General features: G+C 41.1%; 1 protein-coding gene across 2 annotated transcripts in view; it reads left to right on the top strand.

Moving 5' to 3' along the window:
* LSM14A (LSM14A, SCD6 homolog A (S. cerevisiae)) overlaps window positions 1-14,418 on the top strand; it is a 34,812-nt gene extending 20,394 nt beyond the window's left edge. Inside the window, exons 4-10 of one of the 2 annotated variants that reach the window (XM_011982310.1) lie at window positions 948-1,124; window positions 1,420-1,485; window positions 4,890-5,072; window positions 5,209-5,380; window positions 6,994-7,225; window positions 12,495-12,543; window positions 13,985-14,418. In XM_011982310.1, the coding sequence (XP_011837700.1) occupies window positions 948-1,124; window positions 1,420-1,485; window positions 4,890-5,072; window positions 5,209-5,380; window positions 6,994-7,225; window positions 12,495-12,518 (854 nt within the window). In that variant the 3' untranslated portion in view covers window positions 12,519-12,543; window positions 13,985-14,418. Of the gene's footprint in view, window positions 1-947; window positions 1,125-1,419; window positions 1,486-4,889; window positions 5,073-5,208; window positions 5,381-6,993; window positions 7,226-12,494 lie in introns of both variants that reach the window. The other variant, XM_011982309.1, reaches the window with a different exon arrangement.
* Window positions 14,419-18,735: the final 4,317 nt, after the last annotated feature.

Here is an 18,735-nt window from a genome sequence, read left to right as displayed (position 1 = left end):
CTGGCTGATTTTTGTATTTTCAGTAGAGACAGGGTTTCACCATGTTACCTAGACTGGTCTTGAAATCCAGGGCTCAAGCGATCCTCCTGCTTTAGCCTCCCAAAGTACTAGGATTACAGGCATGTGCCACCGCTCCTGGCCCTTTACTTTCTTTTTTTCTTTTTTTTTTTTTGAAACGGAGTCTCGCTCTGTTGTCCGGGCTGGAGTGCAGTGGCCGGATCTCAGCTCACTGCAAGCTCCGCCTCCCGGGTTTACGCCATTCTCCTGCCTCAGCCTCCCGAGTAGCTGGGAGTACAGGCGCCCGCCACCTCGCCTCTAGTTTTTTATATTTTTTAGTAGAGACGGGGTTTCACCGTGTTAGCCAGGATGGTCTCGATCTCCTGACCTCGTGATCCACCCGTCTCAGCCTCCCAAAGTGCTGGGATTACAGGCTTGAGCCACCGCGCCCGGCCTACTTTCTTATAATAGAAATTTAATGGAGATAGTACCTGTAGATAGATGTAAAGGTATTGTTTTAGTCATCTACAGAAAGTACTAAGAAAAATTAAAACAAGTTACCATAGTCGTATGGTTGTTATTGGGGAAAGCCTGTGTTTGACCTGACTACAATATAGCCTTTGATAATTCTAGGGAATCTCGTACCAGGCCGCAATTTTTTTTAAATGTAAACTTCCACTAAGTAGAAATAACAGATAAAATTGTGAGGGGGAGGGGGTTGTTTTGAAGCTGTTGAAGTTTTTTTTTAATTATTATTATTTTTTATTTTTAACCTAATGACAAGCCCACTAAGGATAACCATTCTTAATATCTGGTCTGATAAGTGGCTTAATTCAAATTTATGCTAAGGATTTGAATTGGTAGAAATAAAATGGACAATTTTATTTAGGGTCTAGATTATTTTTGAAATCCCCAATAGGGTAGTTTCTTATCTTTTGGTTACGTTTTAGGTCGTTCAAGCCCTCAGTTAGACCCTTTGAGAAAAAGCCCAACCATGGAACAAGCAGTGCAGACCGCCTCGGCCCACTTACCTGCTCCAGCACCTGTTGGGAGAAGGAGTCCTGTATCAACCAGGCCTTTGCCATCTACCAGCCAAAAAGCAATAGAGAATCAGGAGCACAGGCGAGGTAGAACTTTAGCTGTTTACTGTTCCTTAATTGACTGATCAATGTTTTCCGCTCACTTTATTTTCATTAGAAGGATTTACATCATATGAATGATCCCAGAAAATTAAACTGAACGTGATAGAATGTTCGGTCTTTCAAATTTGACTCAAAGTGTTGGTGGTGTGGGTATTGTTTTTTGGGCATTGCACAGGCTTTGTTTTGGGTTTTTTGGTTTGTTTGTTTGTAATTCTGACTACCGAAGTTTTTGATGATGTGCCCTGAGTTAATTTGGCACTTTGCATGTCTTCTTCTATAGCTGAAGTACACAAAGTTTCAAGGCCAGAAAATGAGCAACTCAGAAATGATAACAAGAGACAAGTAGGTAAGTTCTTGGATCCGAAAGTCATATCCTATGCTTCTCAACAGGGAGAATATTTTAAATGTATGATACATAATTACTATAAAAAAAAGAAAGGTGGAGGTTGTGACTCTAAAGGAGGAGCACAGGGGAGTGTCACTGTGGTGACAGAACAGTTCTTTATCTTGATTGTGATGGTGGTTATGCAAATCTATATATGGTAGAACATCACAGAACTATGCATAAAGACATATCAGAAAATGAGTACATGTACAAACTGGTGACATATGAGCAAGGTCTATAGTTTAGTTAATTAGATTGTGCCTGTGTCAGTTTCTTGGTTTTGATAATGTACCATAATTATATAAGGTGTGACTGTTGGAGTTTGGAAAGTTGGGTAATGGGCACAAAGGGCCGCTCTGAACTAGTTTTTCAATTTTTCTTTTCTATAATTACTTGAAAATAAAGATTTTTTAAAATTTTACCTTTCTGGAAAAAAAATTCTACTTAGTGATAGGCCTTTTTTTTTTTTCTTCTGAGACGGAGTTTCACTCTTGTTGCCCAGGCTGTAGTGCAGTGGTGTGATCTCGGCTCACTGCAGCCTCTGCCTCCCAGGTTCAAGTAATTTTCCTGCCTCAGCCTCCCGAGTAGCTGGGATTACAGGCGCGTGCCACCACACCCAGCTAATTTTTGTATTTTTAGTAGAGACAGGGCTTTGCCGTGTTAGCCAGGCTGGTCTCAAACTCCTGACCTCAGGTGATGTACCCACCTCAGCCTCCCAAAGTGCTGGGATTACAGACGGGAGCCACCACACCCAGCCAGGCAGTTATCTTTTAATATGTTCTTGAGTATTTCCTGCTAGTAGGATTTGTTCATTTATATTTACATTTTCCTATGACTTCTACTTTTGTGGTTCTTATGTTTTGTGTCAGTTTCATGTTAGGATTATAAAATCGGTTTTCATTGTTTTCTATGCCTTTGGGAATGGAATTATCTTTATGTTACAAGTTTGAAACGTTTCCTCATTAAAATTAAGTCCAGAGGCCAGGCACGGTGGCTCACACCTGTAATCTCAGCACTTTGAGAGGCTGAGGCGGGCAGATCATGAGGTCAGGAGTTTGAGACCAGCCTGGCCATATGGTGAAACCGTCTCTACTAAAAATAGAAAAATTAGCTGGGCTTGATGGCGCACGCCTGTAGTCCCAGCTGCTTGGGAGGCTGAGGCAGGAGAATCACTTGAACCCAGGAGGTGAGGTTGTAGTGAGCCAAGATCGTGCCACTGCACTCCAGCCTGGGTGACAGAGTGAGACTCCGTCAAAAAAAAAAAATTAAGCCCAGATCCTGTTTTTGAATCAGTTAAGAGCTATAATTTTCTTTAATGATTATTGATTTAATAAGGTTTTGTATTTTCTTTATCTGTTTTGTGATACGTCCCAAAATCATTCATTTTATTAATATTTTCAAATTTATTAATGGAAAATAAATTATAATTTTACAGCTCTTCTAAATTGAAAAGGCAGTGTATAATCTACCTTATTTAGAAAATGATTGAAAAATAATCTTTCGTTTTAGAAACCTAGATATGATATTTTTAGATGTATATGTACTCTTACTTACATCATTTATATATATATATTTTTATATCCCCCCCCCTTTTTTTTTTTTTTGAGATGGAGTCTCGCTCTGTCACCCAGGCTGGAGTGTAGTGGTGCTATCTCAGCTCATTGCAACCTCCGCCTCCTGGGTTCATGCCATTCTTCTGCCTCAGCCTTCCAAGTAGCTGGGACTACATATGCCATGGAATACAGAATTTTGTTTAATTTGACTCATTATATTTTACCTTTTTTATTCAGAAAAAGAGCTCCCCTCCCAAAATAAAATAACTGCCATACCATCTTTCATTGCCCTTCAAAACTCACCCCACCAAAGAGGTTCGTTAACAGAACAGTGAATATTCTTCCAGATTTTTTTTTGTAGATTTTACAGACACAGACATCTATACTATCCAAAACCCTTTTTTTTCTCTTTTCTTTCTTTTTTTTTTTTTTTTTGGAGACAGTGTCTCTCTCTGTTGCCCAGGCTGGAGTGTAGTGGCGCGATCTCGGCTCACTGCAACCTTCGCCTCCTGGGTTCAAGCGATTTTCCTGTCTCAGCCTCCTGGGTAGGTGGGATTACAGGCATGCGCCACCACGCCCGGCTAATGTTTCTGTATTTTTAGTAGAGATGGTGTTTCACCGTGTTGGTCAGGCTGGTCTCGAGCTTCTGACCTCATGATCCGCCCTCCCTGGCCTCCCAAAGTGCTGGGGTTATAGGCTTGAGCCACTGCGCCCAGCCCCAAAACACTTTTTTTAAGACAGAAGGATTATGGTGTAATTCTGGCTTGTGGCTGAGGCATTTTTAATAGTAGAGGTGAATGTTTTAAACATCCTGCTTATCTAGATTTATGTCTGGATATGCTGCTGTTGGGTTTTGTGGTTTGTTTTCTCAAACCCAGGCAGTTTGCCAAACCTCAGCAAACAGCATAAACCTGTCTGTTACCCTGTAGTCACTTATCCTTGTCAGTATGTGTGGAGCATTTCACACAATTGTGATAATTAAACTCATACTGCTTTCTGCTCTGCATTTTTCAATTAACATCAAATATTCTTCCCTCTGGTTTTTTTTTTTTTTTTTTCTTGTTAGTCATTTTTTCTTGTGTTGGATATTTGGGTTCCCACGTTTTTCACTATAAATTATGCTGCTTTGTATTGCTTTATGATGTCTCATATGATTGGCTGAAATTTTACTGTGTTATAGAGGAGAGAGAATGTGTAGATACAGGAAGGCTTGAATAATGTGGAGCCATCTAGAGAGACACAGTAAAGATGGAGTAGGAAGTGTTGGGAGTCAGTAAGGATTGGTGCTTGTTTGTTTTTTATCTGTGATGTGGAAATAACACCTATTTTCTTGAAATTTGTGCCAGTTAGTGTTTATTTTTCTTACTATAAATCTTGGTTCCTGGTATTCTTTCCATAAAAGGTTTTCTACATTTTGAGAACCCACTATGTGTCTGGCACTTCATTTTGCCGGTGTTGGGGATATAGCAGTAGAGAAAACAATGCCCCTGCCCTCAAGGAGCATATATTAATTTAGTGCGGAAGTCTCCACACTTGCCTGACTGTATACTCTGTCAGTAACACGCGTGAGTGTGGACTCCATAAATACAAATGTTTAGAAATTTTGTGTGAGCTATTCTCAGTCTACATAGTAAATATTAGTGAAACTTAATTTTTTATTTTGTATAAAAAATACAAATACAATAATATATATAGAGACCTGTAAGCATTTCTGTTGTTGACTGTTGAATCTAAAGAGCACAATAGCAACATCTGTGCTAAACCAGCTATTACATATTGAATGTCCTTTGTATATATTCTTTATTATCATAGCTCCAGGTGCTCCTTCAGCTCCAAGGAGAGGGCGTGGGGGTCATCGGGGTGGCAGGGGAAGATTTGGTATTCGGCGAGATGGGCCAATGAAATTTGAGAAAGACTTTGACTTTGAAAGTGCAAATGCACAATTCAACAAGGAAGAGATTGACAGAGAGTTTCATAATAAACTTAAATTAAAAGGTAAGCTTTGATTTTTCTATTCAGAAAATAATCTTATTTGATCTGTGAATTATGGATGTTTCTCAGATTAGGTGTTTTTATGTAATTCAGATTAGCTGTCTTGACTTTTATGATATGTGCTTTTGTTTGTCCTTAGAAGATAAACTTGAGAAACAGGAGAAGCCTGTAAATGGTGAAGATAAAGGAGACTCAGGAGTCGATACCCAAAACAGTGAAGGAAATGCTGATGAAGAAGATCCACTTGGACCTAATTGCTATTATGACAAAACTAAATCCTTCTTTGATAATATTTCTTGTGATGACAATAGGTACAGTCTTTAAAGCTGTTCTTTTGCTTTTATGATGTTGATTGAAGTGTAAAATGGTTTCATGTAAATTCACAAGATTTAATGAATACTACCATAATTGTTTTGTTTTGAGACAGTCTCACTCTGTTACTCAGGCTGGAGTGCAGCAGTGCAGTCACAGCTCACTGTAGCCTAAACTCCTGGGCTCAAGCAATCCTCCCATCTCAGCCTCAGTAGAGGAGTCTACAGTTGTACACCACCCCACCCAGCTAAATTTTTTCATGTTTTTGTCGAGATGGGGTCTCGCTATGTTGCCCAAGCTGGTGGTGAACTGGCCTCAAGACCAGCCTCCCAAAGTACTAGGATTACAGGCATGAGCCACCACACCTGGCCCTAATTGATTTTTTAATGTTTTATTTTGCTAAAAGAAAATATATGCTAAAGTTCTAAATTATTCATTCATAAGAAGAAATAACCATATACTTTTTTTTTGTTTAAGGATATATTCATATTTGAATATTAGTAATTAAAACAGAAGCATTTAGGTAATATCTAAGTAGGGCCTTTTTTTCACCCCTCTACATTGTAGTTCAAACGAAGCCAGAACCGAAGTGCTAATCTACTTTGAAGTTTGCTGATACCATAAAACTGCTAGACTGTAGTAAATATGGGTCCAGAAAATTGGCAAATTATTGAGAGGTTAATTAAAGGACCCAGTGTGAGGATTAACAGTTCTAGAGGTTCTCCTGCCCAATCCAGATTGTCCTTGTCCTTGTCCTTGTCCTTGTCCTGGCTGAAGTTTGGTGCCCTCTGGTGGCAGTTGTTTGCTTCAGTATAAACATAGATGGACATAGTTCTGAGTCCCACAATTGGCTGGATGACAGCAGCAAGAATTCAGATACTTCTTGGGTTAATTGATATCGGGTCCAGAGATTGGGCCAGCAACCTAATGGGGACCTAAGGGCCCACCTTCCATCTCTTAGCTTCCCAAGACAAGGCCTCCCTGTCTGACTTTACCTTCTTTTCCCTTGGGGCTGAGTGGAAAGCGAAGTCAATTACCAATCTCATTATATCTGAATTTCCATTATATTGGGGCTCTTACTATGTTTAGCAGGTGTATTTGCAAGAAACTAACGTCAGTCATGTGTTCACATGAAGTTTAACAGAGTATTATAGGAACATATTGAACTCATATGCCTTGGACAACTTGTGATAAGAGTTTTTTTTGAAATGGAGTTTTGCTCTTGTCACCCAGGCTGGAGTGCAGTGGCGTGATCTCAACTCACTGCAACCTCCACCTCCCAGGTTCAAGTGATTCTCCTGCATCAGCCTTCCAAGTAGCTGGGATTACAGGCGCCTGCCACCACACCCAGCTGTTTTTTGTATTTTTGATAGAGACGGAGTTTCACCATTTTGGCCAGGCTGGTCTCGAACTCCTGACCTCAGGCGATCTGCCCCCTCAGCCTCCCAAAGTGCTTTGATTACAGGTGTGAGCCACCATGCCTGGCCAAGATGCTTATTTCTAATCAGCTTTAGTAATCACTTAGCCTTAATTTGGGAATAGCACTGCATATTTTGGCTGAGGGATATTCTTTTAAACCTGATATGCTGAAGATTATTTGCTTTTATAATAGAGAGCGAAGACCAACCTGGGCTGAAGAAAGAAGATTAAATGCTGAAACATTTGGAATCCCACTTCGTCCAAACCGTGGCCGTGGGGGATACAGAGGCAGAGGAGGTCTTGGTTTCCGTGGTGGCAGAGGGCGTGGTGGTGGCAGAGGTGGTACCTTCACTGCCCCTCGAGGATTTCGAGGTGGATTCAGAGGAGGTCGTGGGGGCCGGGAGTTTGCAGATTTTGAATATAGGGTAAGTGTTCTTGTTAATGAATTCTTTGGGGTTGACATATATTTTACAAGACTCAAAACATTTTTGCTTGTTTTTGTTTTGGGTGAATTGTTTTGAGGACATTAGAATAATTTCCATTTTGACTTTTCAGTAGAGGATATACATGAGTCAGATGTGTATATAAAAACACTATACAAAAAAGGACAGTATAGTATCACCTTTATTTCATGTTAACAGAATACACTTTTAACACCAAAAGAGTCTATCTAGAAAGCACATCCTCCCAGAATGGAAGGGCAAGCTCTAACATTTAATAGCAGTTAACATTTATATAGTATTTACCAAGTACCAGACATTGTATTAAGTATTTTTTAGATATTAACTTATTTAAACGGCACATCAACTCGTGAGGTAGGTTCTATTATTATCCCCATTTTACAAGTGAGGAAATAGGTATAGAGATATTAAGTAACTTGCAAGAGGTCACATAGCTAGTAAGGGATGGTGCTGGGTGTTGAGCCCAGCAAGTTGTTTCCTGAGTTACTACTCTTAATTTGGTTTTGTGGAAAACTCAGTACATTTTCCCTGGTTTTCTCCTTTCACCATGAACTTGAAAACGTTTCGATATATTGGCCTTCAGGAGCTGCTGCTAGAGAATTCTATAACTCTGTATAGTAGCTTTATGTGTATAATTTAGCTTTTGACAGGTGTCTGTACATTAAGTCAGCATAGTAACTATCTCAGTTAACAGTAAACTATCTTAGTTTATTGATTTTAGAAGTAATGGAGAGGAAAGGCTATACAGAAAGGATCAGTATCTTGTAAAGAGCTCCTCTTGTAATAGCAACAGGCAGCTGGAAACAGAAAGACCTGTTAGCAGGAGTTCCATTGCCCAGTACTTAAAACTGGCCATTGTTGAGATCTCTCTGGAAAGAGATCAGTATTAATGGCTTTTGGACCTGCTCTATTAATTTTGATGCCTTTGATATTGTGCCATCACAGCCAAGACTGCCAAAAATTATACTCAACTCACCAGCTTATGCCATCCACCGTGGTGGCCTTATGCAGTTGCAGGACTTCTGACTTGCAAAATCCCCTTCCCAGCTAGGAGAATCTGTCTTAGGAACTCCAGAATAGCCCTTGCTCATCACTGTTACTGCCCTTAAGTTTGCCAGTGACACCTTGCTTACAGAATTCAGCAGTAGTATTTTCACAAATATTTTATTTGCCATCAGCTCCTCTGCAATATTTGACACTGACCAACCATCCACTTTGGGGTCTTTCTTCCTAGTCTTTAAAATACTCTTCTAGGTTTTCAATTTATACTCTTCCTAATTTTTTAATACTCTTCATTCTTTTTGGCGGGGAGGGCTGTGGAGGGTGGGGTGTCAGGGTCTTGCTCTGTCACCCAGACTGGAGTGCAATGGCATGATCGTAAGTCACTGCAGCCTCAACTTCCCAGGCTCAGGCAGTCCTCCCACCTCAGCCTCCCATGTAGCTGGGACTACAGGCACGCACTACCATGCCCAGCTAATTTTTAATTTTTTTGTAGACATGGTCTCACTCTGTGTTGTCCAGGCTGGTTTTGAACTCCTGGGCTTAAGCAATCCTCTCACCTCAGCTTCCCAAAGTGCTGGGATTTTAGGTGTGAGCCACGGTGCTTGTTCCATCCTCCCTTTTGTAAGCCTGTCTTGGACCCTATATGTTTCTGCACTGCATCTCTATCTTCACTGTCCTGCTGTCAGCTTAACCTTCCTCAGACTGACCTCATCATCTTCCTTCTCTCCAGTCATCTCAGCTCTGCCTCCTCCCAGTGTTCCATGCTGGCTCATGGTATACTGCCCAGGCACTAGAGGTATCCATGATTATGGCCTATTGCTGTGTCGTCACATTTATTCCTTTGAGATGTCCCTGTCAACTACCATGATAACCCACCAGTTGGGCTTCAGACCTTCATCTCTCTTTACCCCCACTTTAAGGCAGATCAGCTGTGTTTTGAAGAACCTATGACAACTGCTTGTTGAAGACCACCTTGAGCCAGCTTGGTTTGAGAAAAAGTATGTTTAAATTAGACTTGGATCCAGATAATAGCAATAGTTACTAGTATGACCTTTCAGACCCTTAGTTTCGACATTTGAGGATAAAGAGTTGCACCATTTATTCTGAAATACACCTTTTAAAGATCATTAAACTTTCAGAGTTGGAAAACATCTGAGAGGTCTGACCTGGTTAAAACATAAACCTCTTCTGCAGTATCTCTTATAGGGGGTAGGAGCTTACTCTTCCCAAGGGCATCCATCCCACCCCAGGGATGTGCTAATTGTTACAATCTCGGCTGGGCATGGTGGCTCACGCCTGTAATTCCAGCACTTTGGGAGGCCAAGGTGGGCAGATCACCTGAGGTCAGGAGTTTGAGACCAGCCTGGCTAACATGGTGAAACCCCGCCTCTACCAAAAATATAAAAAAAATTAGCCAGGCGTGGTGGCACACGCCTGTAGTCCCAGCTACTCAGGAGGCTGAGGCAGGAGAATCGCTGAATCTGGGAGGCAGAGGTTGCAGTGAGCCGAGGTCACGCCACTGCACTCCAGCCTGGGCAACAGAGCAAGGCTCCATCTCAAAAAAAAGAAAAAACAAACCTTCCATGTAGTAACTGTGTGTGCTCCGTGTGCTTACTAATACAAACGTTTTTTTGACATCATGTCACACTGTTTATCATTTTGAGCCTTTTGTAAAACTCCTATCACATATATTGCAGAATTGAAAATGCATTGTCGTAGTTATCTGCATGCATCTTTGTCTACGCTCCTGTAATACTTGACAGATAGTCCAGCCTCTGCTTAGGTGTTGCCAGGAGTGATGGACTCAGCGAACCCTCAGGCATGGCCCAGTGTTTAGGAGGCTCAGTTGTGACATTGCAGTCCCTGCTCTTCTTAATCATGTGAGGATCCCACTTGATATATTTGGCCTCATTCCTCATTACCCTTTAACCTATCTGATTCAAGCAGATGAGAACCTCTTGGCTTTAGTGAATATGTATTCTACTTTTCTTTCCACCACAACACTCAGCTCAACAATGGAGCCATAGTGGGCTTGAAGTAATTGCTTATCATGTTGATTAGGAATTTGCCACTCCAGCCTTCAGTGAAGCCAAAGGTCTGTCAGTGTGGCTAGCCCTTGATTGTTCATTCCAGAGTTGCATAACCCTTTCATCTGCCACTAGAGCCCCGACCCCAGCAGCCCTACACCTCCTAAATTATGAAATCATTTCACCTTGCACCTTTAAAGGTAGAAAATGGTGAGTGATCACTGTACATAAAGGAAATTTACCACTGAAGATTAAACTCATATCTGAAACATCTAACACTTCCTCCCAGAGATGGACATGGATGACATTTTCCGCAGCTTTCATGAAATGAGTTGGCTTAATTTTTTGTGCTATATTAGCATAAGTCATTGTAGTTTGGGGGTAAGCATAAACGAGATTGGTTGTTTAATGAAAACGTGGGTAAAGATAAAAGCATAAAGTTTTAGAATCCTTAAAAGAATCAGCCAAACTAGAATCTCTGCACTACCACACTCACATTAGATGATTAGGAGACTAAGGACCCCAAGAAGTTAATTGTGTGATTGAGGTACAAGCTAACAAAGCCAAAACTCACTCTCTTGACTTCTGGCCTGATTTTCCTTAAGGGTAATGTTGGAAATGTAGGCCAGTGCAATGGTTTACACGTGTAATACCAGCACTTTGGGAGGCCAGGGCAGGAGGATTGCTTAAGCCCAGGAATTCAAGGTCAGCATGGGCAACATAAGGAGTCCCTATCTCTATAAAAAAGTTTAAAAATTAGCTGGAGTGGTGGCACATTCCTGTAGTCCCAGCTACTCAGGAGGCTAAGGCGGGAGGATCACTTGAACCTGGGAGGTCAAGGCTGCAACGAGCCATGATCGCACCACTGCACTCCAGCCTGGGTGACAGAGCAAGACCGGTCTCAAAAAAAAAAAAGAAAGAAATACAAACTTACGGTAAGTTTGGTTTTATGGTGTTTCCCACCCCTTTCCCGTCCCCCGCCCCCCAGTTTCTTTTTTGAGGTGGGAATGGAGATCAGGACTAGGATTAATAATGTAACTAGCTCCTGTTTTATATGCTGCTGTCAGGGAGGTTAAGCCACCATGGTGGGTGATAAAGATTGCATCTGTGTTTCTTCAGATGGGGTCCAGAGACAACAAAGTGTCTGAATGACTCAGCATAATGTTCTCTCTCCTCTCCCCCTTTCATTTTCTCCTTTCTCTCTCTCCTGTCCCCGTCTCTTTCTTTTTTTTTTTTTTTTACCTTTCAGAAAACCACAGCTTTTGGACCCTAAAAGGTCTGGACTGATCGTACTGCTTTCTGAAAGGTAAAAAAAAAAAAAAACAAATACCTTGGGAGGTGTGAAGGTTGGCTTTGTGGGGGACAGCAGGTTCATCTTTTAGCTCATTGCTGTCAACTTATGCCATACCGTATGTATTTCAATTTAATAACATTGTGCAAATGTTTTAGTGTGATATACACAGATGAAGTTAAGTCTCACCTAGGAAATGTCTGTTTGTAACAGTTGGAGTGAGAATCAGCAGTAAAAATCAGGTATATAGTAGCAACTGGTCTAGAGGAAAATAAAAGCCCTTGGCTCCCACCCTTTGTACAGGCCTTTAGTTTAGGGTCAGTCTCACTGGAAATCTTGAGATTTTTATTGCTTTCTCACTGGTTACTTTTTAAAAATTCCCCAGTCAGCTTTCCGCTTTTCAGAACTTATTTTAGATTTAAAAGTTATCCCTTTAAAATCGATTTTTAAACCATTGCTTCCTCCTGGCATGAAATTTTGGAGAGAAATGTTATACTGTCTGGGTATTTTATTGCCTAGTAAAGACATCAAAGACTTGGGGATTTTATGAAACTTGTTTCAAAGTATGTTGACAGTTGTATTTGATGAGTTTGACTACTGAGTTGAGGGTTTAAGTTCTATCACGGCTTTTAAAAAATTATTAGGGAGAACAACCAAAGATGAGGAAGTACACCTGTATTTTGGGCTGGGGTTCACCGTTACTTTAACCTCTACTGACTGGAAGATGCAGTCAACAATGAGGTACTACTGAGTATGGAAGTTATAAAAAGACTTTCGTGGAAATCAGTGAGAGATTTTTCTATGAAAGTAAAAGGGGGGTATATTTAAAGATAATTTCAAATAAACTTGAGCAAAGTAAAAAGAAATACGCCAATAACTTGGAACATGAACTAAATTTTTTTTTCTTTTTTAGAAAGACAACAAAGTTGCTGCATAGTCTACAAACAAGTCTCTGAAAATAGGTGAATTTCTAGCTCTTCATGGTCCTGAAAATTGATTTCAGTCTTTGCGAAGAATGAAGAAGTGAATTCGCTGTACATTTGTCACCAGCACTGGGTTTTTGTTTTTTGTTTGTTTTTCCGCTTAATTTCAAAGATAAAATGCAGTTACTTTTGGGGGTGGAAGGCTCATCTTAAAACATGAGCATTAAATCTATTTGGAATAGCAGAAGGTTAAGTAATTTCTTATGTATAGTTAAACTAAAGCAGTACTTCAGTGGGACTTACAAGTATTTTTTCATCACTGAAAGGTTTTTTTTAATCACTAAATTGTATTTGGCAATTGCAAGTTGCCTGCAGATAGGGCCGTGATACTGTGTTTTGAGCCACAGAAGGTAATGTGTGTGCGTGTGTGCGTGTGTGTGTGTGCGCGCGCGTGTATCTCTTTCCTCCTTTCTTTTGGGGAATCCTGTAATATGAGGTAGCTTATTTCGTCAATTAATTAGGGTGCTGGATGGTAGAGAATTTTGTCAGTCAACTATGTACACACAGTAAATACTGTTTCTTAGGCAAAGGTAACTTTTTTATATAGTTGTAAAATTCCATTATATTCCATTGCCAAAGAAACATTAAGAACTTTGTATAGCTGTATAAAAAGCGACTAATTTTTTAAAGAATAAACATTTTAAAGTCAGCAAACATACTGTGTCCTTGCAGAAGTTGATGTGCTGTGCAGCAGCATTATGGGTGGGTCTTTTCTTCTTAGTTTTCCAGGCTTAACATTTTTGATTTTGTTTTTTAATGTTTGGAACATAAATGAAGATTTGATACATTCTTTCGTTATCTAAAAGGATCGATTATTCATGCTCATTGTAAGAACTTCATTTTGTAGCAAATGGCGTATCACAGGATCTGTCCAGATAATCGATATTTTCAATATACAAATGTAAATAATCATAGATGAGAATGTACTTAGCTGTATTTTCAAATCAGTAATCCTCCCCACCTTTTTTAGGACTTTAAAACTAGGCATCAATGAATCTGTTTTTACTATTATGCCTGGAATTTAGTCATGATACCTTGACTCATTCTATCATATTTCAAGAGGATTCAGAGTCCTTGAAATTACTTTGGCAGCCTGTAACACACGGCAACACTGGTCCTTGGGCCTGTGACCCACAGATGACTCAGTATAGAGTTCGTTGCTAATTATAAATTACTAGTGAATCTTTTTGATATTTTAAGCTCTAGTGGGAAAAATCTGGCCACTTTCGTGTTTTTATGAAGGCCATGGAATAAAAGGATCCAAAGATTTAAATATTTTTATCTAATATTTTGATTGTTTTATTAACTTTCTCCTTAAAACATTCAGTAGTGATAAAGATATAGAAACTGCACTGTAGGAGAATTGGAATATTTAAGGCTGGTTGATATTTTTTATTTTAATTTTATATCTTTTGTATAGCTCTACAAGGCAGTGTTTTGTAATTTGGTTTCATTAAGATCCAGTACTTGGCAGCCATAGTTTAGATAATATTGTTTAGTGCTGTTTGTTTGCATGTTAACAACAAAACCTTTTAGAGGACCCACAAATCATGATATTGAACACATTTCTGAGGCATTCAGAGCATCAAAGCAAGTACCATGGCAATACATGTGTAGACTGTTTGAGATGTCCCAGGCCAATTTCAAGAAAGAAAACTGTAAATACTAGTTCTACTTGCTCCGAAAGTATGAGTTCATGCGTTTTCCCAGCCCTCTGAATCACTGACTGGGGCGTTTTGTGCCCCAACAAAAACTGGCAGCATGGCATACCTGCAGCACACCTGACAATATTAAAGCAAAGTTTTTATTCTAAAACAGAATAAAACTGTTCAATAAAAAATGCTCGTCAAAGTTCTTTCTCTTTAGTAACACTCTGTTTCAGTAGGAATATAATGAAAGGCATCTTGTAAATGGAAGAGCGGAATTACGATGTTTGTATTCCCTGTAATAACTATAAATCAGTTACTTTATTTCTAAGATTGAGTTATTGTTGCAGATGTTTAGGGAAAGCTAAGAGCCCCTTTCTTCCCCTCCTGAGTGTAAATAAAATACTTCTGAGATCAGATCCGTGACATGAGGAGACTAAGCCACCTAGGCACAGGCAAAGTTGGAAACAGCAGCCGGAACACACTCCCTGTGGTCAGACGCATGCAGAAGATGCAGAACCTGTCTATTAGAATCGTTCCCTCCAAAAGCTGGGCTTCATGTGAGGGTAGGGCAAGAGCTCGGGAACGGTAGTGCAGCACAGTGGCTCTCTGTCGGGTTGACCTGACATCCTAGGAGCACAGTCATCTATTGCTTAATAATAGCGACATGTTCTTATTTTTAAATGACAATGAGGTCTCACTTCGTCGCCCAGGCTGGTCTCTTAATTCCTGGGCTCAAATGATCCTCCCATCTTGGCCTCCCAAAGTGCTAGAATTACAGACGTGAGCCACCATGCCCAACCATGACACATTCTGAGAAATGTGTTAAGCAATGTCATCATTGTGTGAACGTCAGAGAGTGCAGTACACAAACCGAGATGGTATGGCCTACTCCACACCTAGGCTATGTGGTATAGCCTGTTGCTCCTCAGCTACAAACTGTACTGAATACTATAGGCAGTCATAACACGGGTAAGTATTTCTGTAATTAAACACATCTAAACATAGAGAAAGTATAGTAAAAGTAGGGTATCATAATCTTTCGGACCACCATCGTATACACAGTCCCTCGTTGACCAAAACATCATTAAGTGGTGCATGAGTACTGAGGAATGTGAGGGGATATGTTTTGGTTGTCACAATGACTGGGGATCACCACTGGTATTTAAAAGGAAGGGCCCGGATGGTAAATGTCCTATGCTGTGCCACACAATAAATTATCCAACCCAAAGTGCAGTAGTGCCCCTCTATTCTGAGAAACAGTGGCTAAAGTCCCTCCACATGGAAAGACAGTAAGTGAGAAATTATTTCCTGCCAACTTGAAAAATAAAAAAATTTACTGCTTAGGAAATTGTCTGCATGGGAGTATTAATATAAAGGGAACTTACTTCCCGTAGCACTGTCAGTATTGTAGAAACATTATCACATAGGAGTTAGGGCTTCATCCTGTTCTCTATCAATGCTTCACAAATCTCTGATCAGAATCTACTGAGGAACTTTTCTAAGTACAGATTCCCAGGCCCAGAGAGTCTGATTCTGAAGTTCCCTAGTACAGCAGAGCCCAACATTTTTGGCACCAGGACTGTTTTCACCAAAGACAGTTTTTCCACAGACGAGTGGGAGGGGGGATGGTTTTGGGGTGATTCAAGTACATAATATTTATTGTGCACTTTGTTTCTATTATTACATTGTAATACATAATGAAATAATTACACAATTCACCATCACGTAGAATCAGTGGGAGCCTGAGCTTGTTTTCCTGTAACTAGATGGTCCCATCTGGGGGTGATGGGAGCCAGTGACAGATCATCAGGCATGATCAGTGAGTGCGCAACCTAGATCCCTCACATGCACAGTTCACGATAGGGATCCCAATCCTGAGAATCTAATGCTGCTGCTGATGTGACAGGAGGTGGAGCTCAGACGGCAATGCTCGCTCGCTCGCTCGTCAGCCCGCCTCTCACCCGCTGTGCGGGCTGGTTCCTAACAGGCCACGGACCACAACCCGTCTGCCACCCAGGGATCAGGGCCCCCTGCTCCAGTAGGTCCTGGGAATCTTATTGGTCCCACAGGTAGTTGTGATTAGCTAGGTTTGGGAAGATGGCTGTACAACACCAAAGCTGGCTCCTGCTTTGGGGGTGTTGGTACATTTTCCACAGTAGGATTATCTTAGCATTTTTCCCATATTTCCAAACCCAGTATATCCAGATTGTGACTGGGGCATGAAGAGAGGGACGGGACTAAGTGTAAAGGAGGGAACAGTTTTGCAGGATGGAATCAGGGGAAATGGGGAGGTTGAGACTCGCGTTTCCTCCAGAGTTTGGGTGCTTTGAGTACTGAGTTTTATTTATTTATTTATTTAATTTATTTATTTATTTATATTCCTGGCATAGGGTTTGTGTTCTTTCTGTCTCTTAATTTTACATGCCAGTTGTCCCTGCCTCTGTGGGTTCTCTGCCCATCAGAGAAGCCGCACTTTCTGCAGGGCCCGTCTGTTCACAGCATAGGCTGAGAAGCAACTTCTTTTCCTAAGAAGGGCTACTTAGGCCATCTAATCACATCTGGATTCGGTGTGTTGCAGGACCCCCCTGCCCTGTTAGTTCAGAGATGAAGCTGTTTTACATAGTAAAGGTGGGGAGAGTGTCATGGTATAAAGTAATCGAGGTGAATGGTCGCTTCCTGTGGGAGCGCAGGTGTCACCAATTTGCTTTAGTTGACTGGTTTGGGGGGATTTTTTGAGATGTCACCCAGGCTGGAGTGCAGTGGTGCGATCTGGCTCACTGCAACCTCTGCCTCCCAGGTTGAAGTGATACTCCCCCCAAGCAGCTGGGATTACAGGCGTGTGCCCCCACACCCAGCTAATTTTTGTATTTTTAGTAGAGATGGGATTTCACCATGTTGGCCAGGCTGATCTCGAACTCCTCACCTCAAGTGATCCATCTGCCTCAGCCTCCTGAAGTGCTGGGATTACAGGTGTGAGCCACTGCGCCTGGCCTGTTCTGTTTTTAAAAGATAAAAAGTATTAGTAAAATTGGAATCAAATTTGGGAAAGTATCATAGTACCATTAATCTGTCAATCTGAAGATGCTAAAAGGAGATTTGCTTAGCAGGCTGCCTTGGCTTCTCCCAAGATGCAGAGACGGACAACTTCTTGGAAGCAGTGTCCTCCAAACAGAAATTGATCAAGGAAGGGAAGTGGGAAAGAGAGCTTTGAGCAGCAGAGGCTTGGAAGCCAGCCAGCCAGCAGCCAACAGCGCATGCGTGCATTGGGAAGCTAGTGGTCCAGGGACCAGACATTGCCCCTGTGGGATCCATCCCAGCCCTCTAAGGAGTGGTGCAAAAGTTCTTATCCTGTTTATCGGAGTCAGTGTCCAGAAAAGGAGGTTTGCAGTTTGAGACATCTATAAATCTGGTTCTGAGAGCACGAGGTAGGACTCTGAATCCTATGTGGTTTCTGTTCTCCGTGATGGTACAGAGCTGTGAGCCAGTGGTAGGGTGTCCTTAAAATTCCAGTTCAGTTCACTGGTTAATGAACTTGGCTGACGGATAAAAATATTTTCAGGTTTAGCTCATAAGCATATCAACGTAGACCTGAATATAATTCCAGTTCATCATGAGTGTTGATTTTTGAGAAAATGCTTTAAAATGTCCTGATGCCCATTGTGTGGTTTATAAACAAAGCAGGTCTGTGAGGCCAAAGCATATTTCAGTTCAATAGTAAGGCTTTCTTAGAAAGAATGACTCATAGTCACTCAGAATTGAGTCGCACAGAAACAACTGAGAGCAGACAGCAAGGAACGCAGGGCCCAGAAGGTCCAGCCTTTCTCTCCAGGCTTGAAGGGTTAGGGAAGATCACCAACCTTGAAGAGGGTATGAGAGGCCTGGGCCCAGGTGAGATTGTACTGAACTCCAGTAAACGGTGTACAGTTGTTCCAGGACAGAGGACAGGAACATGTTTACTAGGTGTCTGGAGTGCATCTCTGTAATCCTCATACGCACTTAATCCAGATAATCCTGGGATGCCAGCCTCACGCAGGATCATTGATGAGAATGCAAATCCCAACATTGCAATTCAGGATTTTGCTTGTGCTGAAAGCATTTTGTCAACGTTTTCTTTTGGGGTTAGCTGGGTGACAGTTCTCCCTTGCTGTATGGCCAGTACTTAATAGTGTTTCTTTGACTGAAAGTGGATATATGGAACATTGTAGACTGCAATTTATAAAATATAATTAGGTATATATTTTCATTATAAAAGTAATACATGTAAAAATAATGCAGGCTTCTTGTCTGATTGGATGGTATTTTTAAAAAGAAACAAAGAATGCAAGCAATGTAGATTTTTTTTTTTTGAAGGAGAGAGAAGAAAAAAATTCTCTAATCCCACCACCCAGAGCTGACCATGTTTTTTTTTGTTTTGTTTGTTTGTTTGTTTGTTTGTTTGTTTTGAGACGGAGTCTCGCTCTGTCACCTGGGCTGGAGTGCAGTGGCTGGATCTCAGCTCACTACAAGCTCCGCCTCCCGGGTT

Source organism: Mandrillus leucophaeus, unplaced genomic scaffold (assembly GCF_000951045.1).
Source record: "Mandrillus leucophaeus isolate KB7577 unplaced genomic scaffold, Mleu.le_1.0 Scaffold238, whole genome shotgun sequence".
NCBI lineage: Eukaryota > Metazoa > Chordata > Mammalia > Primates > Cercopithecidae > Mandrillus > Mandrillus leucophaeus.
Note: the sequence above shows the minus strand (reverse complement) of the source record. Positions and strands in the feature narration are given on the sequence as shown.